At 37.0% G+C, this 8,909-nt stretch overlaps 1 protein-coding gene across 1 annotated transcript; it reads right to left on the bottom strand.

The window, feature by feature from the left end:
* Positions 1-502: 502 nt before the first annotated feature.
* Smp_136420 (hypothetical protein) lies at positions 503-5,114 on the bottom strand (the record flags this gene model as incomplete). Its single annotated transcript, XM_018790204.1, has 2 exons — positions 503-952; positions 4,926-5,114. The coding sequence occupies 2 exons, from the start codon at positions 5,112-5,114 to the stop codon at positions 503-505; spliced, it is 639 nt and encodes a 212-aa protein (XP_018655571.1).
* Between the last annotated feature and the right edge of the window lie 3,795 nt (positions 5,115-8,909).

An 8,909-nucleotide genomic window follows, 5' to 3' on the forward strand; every position in this document is an offset into this window, starting at 1 on the left:
GATTCATTCAAATCGACCTAGATTTCTTCGTATCCAACTCTTTAAAAAAAGTAGCCTAAGTTCTTATCATCCATGAGCTTAAACCAGAACTATGCATACAAAAGAAGTACGTCTTTTGATGGAGTTTCGTTCTCTGATCTGCATGGTTCGGTCGTAAAGCTTTCATCATCAGCACAAACTTCGGGTACAAGTGATATGTTTGAATTTCTCCACATGTGGTTCATAGCTTGTCCTGTTCACCTCGACGTCAATTGGCTCTTGTTGATCAGCATCAAAGTGCACAGGACAAGCTATAAACCACATGTGGAGAAATCCAAACACTTCACTCCTACCCAAAATTTGTGCTGATGATGTCATTCAGAAGAACGATGAAAGCTCCACGACCAAACCATCCAGCTCAGAGAACAAAACTCCATCAAAATCATCCACCTGAGCTACAAATCTTCTCCACTATTATTATTATTATTATTGAGTATTTTAAATTATGAGGATAGAATGTTGCTTACCCTTTTGGTAACTTTGAATTGATCAATTTACCTTCTTGTATTTTGGTTAGATTATTATTATCATTTAGATAGATATCTTCATTATTGACTTGATTATTTATGAAATTTTCAGTATCATTATGCAAAGCTGAATTCTCTTTAGAAGTAGGTAACTCTTTATGTCTTCTCAATGTTGGATCTATTCGATGAATATCATTGGAATAATTATATAAGGCGGATTGATTTTGATTTATTGAAGTGATACTATTTGATGTTGACGATACAATTGAAGATGGTCTCGGGTACTGTGATCCATTTGAAATATCATCTTGATCCTTATTGATGAAAGATCCATTCTCATCATGATAAATATCTAGTAGTAATTCTTTAAAATCATGAAATGCTTGTCGTTTGCCAAAATTAAAAGTTGGCTTTGAATGAAATGAAGAAATTTGATTGATTGGTATCTGAAAACAAAGAAACTATGCATGTACAAATGGATAGATAACATTTAGTTATGTGTGTTACCAGTTTAAATGATTGGTTGAAGTGGTTTATAAATGAGAAAAGGGATAGATATTTATCTTGATGATTGTTAAAAAGCCCTTTTACCGTGAGTAAATAAAATTCCCCCAACACATACCATCACTAAGTGCAGCATTGAAGCTATATCTGATAACGTCTCTAGCCACTGTGTTGCACCATCTCTCGGACCCCAGCCAGGGAGTCGTGAAGGATCAACAGAAGCTAGCCCTTTGCAGCTTTCTTTCATGCCACGACACCATGTCATACACTGACCTCCTCTCCGCTTTTTTCTGACCAGTCCCAGCGTCCGCAAATAATGCACAACGTGGAATTCTCTGGGACGACATTCGTAGAACATGTCCAAGCCACCGAAGTCAGTGTTTCAAGATGGTGACACCAATTGTGTTATCGTCTCTGCGCCCGAACACATGATGCCGAACCTGTGCATTACTAACATGGTGTTGCCACTGAATGTCAGCAATCCTTCGAAAACAACAATGATCGAACACAGGGAGTCGTCTAACACAGTCAACCCGAAGACTCCAGGTTTCACAAACATAGAGCAAAACTTCTCTCACCGACGCGTTGTAGATCCGACCTTTTACAGCCAGACTAACATCACGAAGGCACCAAAGATGGCCCAGACTAGCATAAGCCTCTCTGGCTTTCACTATACATGCATTGATCTCATCATTCACGCCACCGCCAGCGCTTTTGAAGCTACCTAGATACACGAACTGCTCGACTACTTCAATCTGCTCACCACCCAGGGTGAGTACAGGATTAGAATCCTGTCAGTCTTGTAGAAGTACTTTTCACTTCGAAGGTGCAAAGCACATAACTTACTCAATAGTATAAAAAGTAAATATTTTGATCTAAATTGAAACTAACTAACTAATTATACATTCACATTCACAAATTGATTAGAAATAATGAAATTAATTATTTGGCGGTAAATCAAGCCACTTCAAATATGTTTTTTATTGAAGTCGTTAAAATGGTAATTTTTTTACTCTTGTAAGTATACATATACATACTGAAAAGTAATCTTTATATACCTAAAATAAGATTACATCAGTCCATCAAGAACACTGTGGATGTTATTTCGTGAAAAAAGAAATATTGTGGGTTGGTTGAAGTTAGACACTAACGCCGCTAGAGGTTGAGCGTTTGCGTGCGAGACCGAAGGTCCTGGGTTAGAGTCCCACGAGCGGAATCGTGGATGCGCACTTCTAAGGAGTCTCATACTAGGGCGAAACAGTCGTCCAGTAATTCCAGGTTTTCCATGGTGATGTAGCTTCAATTAACTCATTATTTCAACTATTAAATAACTAAGATCTCCACAAATTCCTATTCTGATGAAAAGGAAATACCTGGCGTTTTATTAAGTAAAAGTTAAAATTTTAATGTATAATCATTTTTCTCGCCTAATTGTACTTTTCATTGTCAAATTGTATTGTACATTTGAATAAAGGTCATGACTATTAAACGATCAGATTAATCCTATATAGTATTGGTTACAGAAAACAGGTGTAATTGAGAAATCAATGGAAATCAGTCAGTCAGTAAGTCACAACGTAGAACTTCGTACGTACGTACATCTGTTCGAGTTGCCATGCCACATTAGCACAAAGATGCAGTTGTCGATTCAAATCCCATAGTGGTAGAAGTAGTAAGAGTATCAACAGTAATCTGAAATATTAGGATTTGAAGATGTTATTCAAGGAGTATAATCCAGTGAAACAAATTTGGAAAGAGAAATAAAATAGGGACATGAAGAATCTAGAAGATTAGAATTTGGTAGAACATTAAGAGTGGATGCACCTACGCCATTGCAAACGATTTTCAGCCATGTCACTCAAGGTCTCTAACTATAGGTTGTTATCATCTCGCGGATTCCAACCAGGTAATCCACACCTACCAACATTGGTACGATACTAATTAATGTATTAAATGTTCAATTAGAAGTTTACTATTCAATACAATTTAACGGGCTAAATAAACATTTTAATTAGAAAGTGGTGTTGTGGATATTATTGTAATTTAATAACTGAATTCATGAGTCGATTAAAGCTAGATCTTTATGAAAAACGTGGAAGCACCAGACGAATGTTTCGTCCTAGTATGGGACTTCTCAGCAGTGTGCATCCACGATCTTGTACATGAGATTCGAAGCCAGGACCGATCGGTCTCGTGTGCACACTCATCTTCTAGACCACCGAGACGATATCTAACGGTATTATTGTCTAAGTTTAACCAATACACGAGATTGAGTCACCATTTCGTAACAGACACGGTTGAACTCCACTGGTCAAGGCTTCTTACTAGAACTCCAGGAAATACTTCTTGAAACCAGTCACTAGTGAGCATATGATGATTATAATCAGAAAGGGGTTTTGTGGATATTACTTTAATTTAATAACTTTAATTGACCTATGAATCCAACTAATAAATAAACATTTTCTTTTAGAATGTATAAAAGTCAGGTTTCATGAATACTATTCAATATTACTAATACGATATATTGTTAACAAGCATAATTGATCATATATAATCGCGCCCCCAAATGCCGTGATACGGACGAGAGTTGGGAGAGTCCGCTCTCCCTCTCCAAATGCTCTGACATGGCCACGCGTATATAGCTTTTGTCAGGGAATTCCTACTCATTGCGTTCTCGTGGCGGATTAGGGTGTTATTTACGAAATCGAGAGTACGAAAAATGAATATCCGATGCTTTACCCGAGTTGGTGGACACGGAAAATTCACCTATAGAATTTGGAAAACTCTGAATCCAAACTAATGGTGCACATTGGCTCCAGAATCGTGAGAGAACAAATGGCGTATGAACCAATTATTGGTCACCGACTACCATGTGACTGCATCTCTTGACGTTGCTTCACTGCCTTGTGGATCAGACTTTTAAGTCGAAGGCTCGGGGTGTGGCCCCCTAAGAAAACCACCTGTTTTATTTTATTTTATTTATTTATTTAAACACATAAATATTGGTACAAGGAAGCATCAGATAAATATGCGCCACACAAATCTCATTTGATTTGAGTGAGGGCTGTGATACTGCCCAGGTGCCCAGACTGAAGTAGGTGGTTTTCTGAGGAGGCCACATCTTGAGCCTTTGACCTGAAGGTCTAGTCCGCAAGACAGTGGAGCATCGTGAGGAGATGCAGTCTCATGGTAGCAGGTGACCAACAATTGATTCATATGTCATTTGTTCCCTCAGGATACCGGATTCCATGTGCACCATTGGTTTGGAATCAGGGTTTTCCAACTCCCCTAGGTGACCCTTCCATGTCCACCAACCAGGTTAAATCGCCAGACATTCGCTTTTCGTCCTCTCAATTTCGTAAACAACACTCGTGGCACAAGAAGGCAGTGAGTAGGACTTCCCTTGGCCATATGAGAGCATTTGGAGAGGGAGAGCGGACTCCCCCCACTCTCGGCCGTACCAGGGCATTTGGGGGCACCTGGGTAGTATCACAGCCCTTACATAAATCAAATGAGATTTGTGTGGTGCATATATATCTGGTGCCCCCTTGTACCAATATGTGTTTATATAAATAAATACGTCTCAATAAGATAAGATGAGAAACACTTATCAGATTACATCACTAATCAATATTCAAATATAAATAATTAACTTACTTGTAATTCAGATGAAAAATCATTATCTGTTCCAATTTTTTTCATTATTGACATTGTCATATCATTCATATTTGGATTGATTGTTGAATTTATCAAACAATCACCACTTTGTAAATATTGATTATATGGATAATTTGACAGATAAGAATTGATATAATGAACATTACCATATTGTTGTGGATGGCCAGTATGATTTAACTGGTATTCCTGTTGTTGTTGTTGTTGTGGGTGGTGGTGGTGTTGTTGTTGCTGAGACACTTTACTTATCTCTTGGCATTGTTCTCCTCCCCCTTCTAACAAATTATTATTATTATCATTGCGTAATTCACTTGGAGACAAATCATAATCTAAGAAGTTTGAAATGCATGGTGTTTGTAATTGAAAATCTGTTTGTAAATCTATTGCATAATAATGATTTTGTGTTATAGATGAATTAGGTTTATTCATATTTTTGTGTATATAAAATTGATAAGTAAATAAATATATGAATGGGAAAGCACTCAAGTGGATATTACTTGATGAATGAATAGTCGTGGTGAATTCTCTTTATTCTTTCCCCCCTCCGGTAAATGCAAATGTGTGTGTGTGTGTGTTGGTGTATTGTATTGTGTCTTCTATATGTATAAAATCAATATCAATGTAGTAGTAATAATAATGATAATACTCTGATAGAAAGACACAGAGGAAATGCAATTGGCTTTTATATACATAAAAGTTAACTGAATCACAATTTGATAACTTTTCTTGAATTAAAAAGATACATCTGAAGGATAAACAAGAAAAAAAGGGAGTAAATAGATAAGTGATAAAACTATTTTCTTTTACAATAATATAACAACAATGCTATTTTATATAGTAAAGATCATGAGTCAATTGAAGCTAGACCACCATCGAAACCTGGAAGCACTGGACGACCGTTTCGTCATATTGTGGAACTCCTCAGTGGCAGTGCGCATCCACGATCCCGCCTCACAAGATTCAAACACAGGACCTATCAGTCTCATGTGAGAGCACTTTACCTCTAGACAACTCAGTTGGCCGGCATCCAACGGTGTTAATGTCTAACTTCAACCAATCCACGAAATTGAGCAACCATTCACCAATGTTATTTATTTTATAAAATGATCCATTTTTTTAAAGATTTCATCACAGATTGACATTAGGTATGTGGTTATATACTTACTTACTTACGCTTGTTACCCCTCGTGGAGGAGGAGCATAAGCCTCCCACTAGCATTCTCCATCAAACCCTGTCCTCACCAATCATTTCTACTTATTTCCAGTTAACATTCATCCTTTTCATATCTACTTCTATTTTCTGGCGTAATGTGTTCTTCGACCTTCAACTTCTCCGCTTCCCTTCACCATTCCAAGTTGGCGATTGCCTCGTGATGCAGTTTGGTGATTTCTTCAAAATATCTCTTATCCACTTCCAACGTCTCTTCCTAATTTCCTCTTCAACTGGAATCTGGTTTGTCCTCTCCCACAGTAGGCTGTTTCTGATGGTATCCAGCCAGTGAACGCTGAGTATTTTGCGAAGACAACTATTTACAAACACTTGTACCCTCTTGACGATGGATGTAGTAGTTCTCCACGTTTCAGCTCCGTACAATAGAACTGACAGTCTTGACGTTCGTATTGAAGATTGTCACTTCGAAATTAGTTAACAGTTGTTTGGAGTTCCATATGTTCTTCAATTGTAGGAATGCTGCCCTTGCTTTGCCACTCCACACCTTTACATCCGCATCCGATCCTCCTTGTTTATCGATGATGCTGCTACACAGGTACGTGAATGTTTCCACATCTTCCAGAATTTCGCCATCAAGTGTAATTGGCTTGGAGTTCTCTGTATGTTTACTAGTGTTTTCTAAACGGCACTTTATAGATAATTGTCTTAATGTGATTTATTACTACTCAGCGGTATCCACATCATGATTTGACTCAGGATTGAACAGTGAAGTGTATATTCCAACAGTCAGTTTACCGATATATATATTGTTTCTTGATTAATAGATAGACATCTTTCCTACTCTACAAGTAATCCAAGTTAGTTTAGTTCAAATAGGTTTTCTAAACCGTTGAAGAGTTTTCTGAAGTAGTTCAAATATCAAGGTCAGTTGCCATTACCAAAAAAAAGAAAAAACATTGATTTAATACTGAAGATACCACAGGTATTGTAATTTGATAACACTTTACCAGTAACACCTATAATTGAATTGCGCCCACCCAGTGAAATCAAAAGTCAGAAGCGAGAAGGCTGGAAGATATATTTGATAGATCATCAATATGCCGAGAAGTGACTAATTTAAGCTGGCTAGTGATTGCAAGAGACGTTGAGCACGCCGTCCCAACTCGTGATCTGGTGCGGATGCATGACCGAGCGTCTTCAGCTAAGTGAGTCCATTTAAACTAATGTGGTCAGAATCCAATGCCAATGACTTACAGAGCTATTGATTTTACGGACTTATTCACATCTACAATGCAATAAAATCTTATTTGTTTAAACAGACTCTACCATGATTCGTGTGTTGTTGTTGTTTTTTTCTAAGAGTCATTCATGGAATAAATAATCAAATGGAATTTGATCTTATTAAAGATCAGCAGTTTACAATTATTTTTTTCTCTGAAAAAATATGGAACAAATGATCAAAATATAATAAGCTAAGATGAATAGTAGCTAGCAGTGGAATCCAGGACACGCGTTTCGTCCTATTTGGGACTCGTCAGCTGGATGTACCTGCATCTCAGAGTTGATGTCCACTCTGGGACTCGAACCCATTACCTTTCGCTTCAAACGCCATCGCGTTATATACTCAACTACTGAGTCCTGATAGCCACTTGCTCGTACAATTGGGTCCTGGATTCCACTGCTAACCACTATCCATCTTTGCTTAGAATTCTTGTGAATTAAGGCTATATCGAGGCAATACACACAGTATGCACATATGCCGATAAGAGACTGATCAACTGCAATCGTAAACATCAATGGGAAGATTCAAACAAGCAATACAAAACAAATTTAAAGCTTCATCCCATTGCACAATCAAATGGCTATCAGGATAATAAGCTAATATTCTCAGGATAGGTTTAAGGTGAAAACAAACTGTTTTTGAATACGCAAAGGGGGTTAAATTTTCGTAGGGCTAAGGCTTCAGTTTAACATACAAAGACATAATCAAATAATCCGATTACACATTTACATGTTAGATAATGTATCACTATTGTATATGAATACAAGATAACTTATAATCAATTAACCTAGTTAGTAAATCTATAAGAAATGCTATAAATAAATGGTTTCAATGTTTTTGATGGAATTTTGTTCTCTCAGTCAGTCAGTCAGCTACAACATAGGACCAGGCATACATATGCATCGGTCCAAGTTGCCATTAGTTCATTAGCACAACAAGATGAACACCAGATTCATAGAAGTAGATAATTCAGTGGTGGGAATATATAAAAGAAAGGTTGTATATAAGGATATAGTATAGGAAGAAAGACAGATATGAAGCAATTTTAATCTTAAGGTTTAAGGGAAGATTAAGAGTCTATACACCTACGCCATTGTGATCGATTTTGAGCCATCTCCTTCTGAACAACATTATCAACACCAAGTTTGGGACGATGAAAGATCTACGACCAAACCATCCAGCTCAGACGACAAAACTCTATCAAAATCATTCACCTTAGCTACAAATCACCATGGTTTCAATGTTGTTCATAAAACATTTCTGGCCAACTCAATGTTTATTGATTAGTTCAGTTGCTACTATGGTGTAGATTATATTAGACCCATTTAATAACTATTATCTCTAATTGAATTTCTAAGAATTAACGGACATAGATATAGAAAGAAGAATGTAAAAACATCACTAGATCTATTCTGTTGAACACCTGATCAACTCTGGTCACACAGTCAACATCAAGTTATTAAATTATTTTATAAAACGAAACAATCTGTCTCAAAAATGATACAGATCAAAAATCTTTGTAAAGGAGAAGCATTGGTTATTTATGAGATCAAATCTAATATATATGGGTTCGAAAACGATATGTTTACTCTGTGATTTTACTTGGATCTTCAGAATTTATTTATTCATTTATTTAAACACATAAATATTGGTACAAAGGGGCACCAGTTACATATGCGCCACACAAATCTCATTTGATTTGTGTGAGTACTGTGATACTACCCGGGTGCCCAAACTGAAACAGGTGGTTTTCTTAGGGCGCCACACTCGG

This window comes from Schistosoma mansoni, chromosome W, assembly GCF_000237925.1.
Source record: "Schistosoma mansoni strain Puerto Rico chromosome W, complete genome".
NCBI classification, from domain to species: domain Eukaryota; kingdom Metazoa; phylum Platyhelminthes; class Trematoda; order Strigeidida; family Schistosomatidae; genus Schistosoma; species Schistosoma mansoni.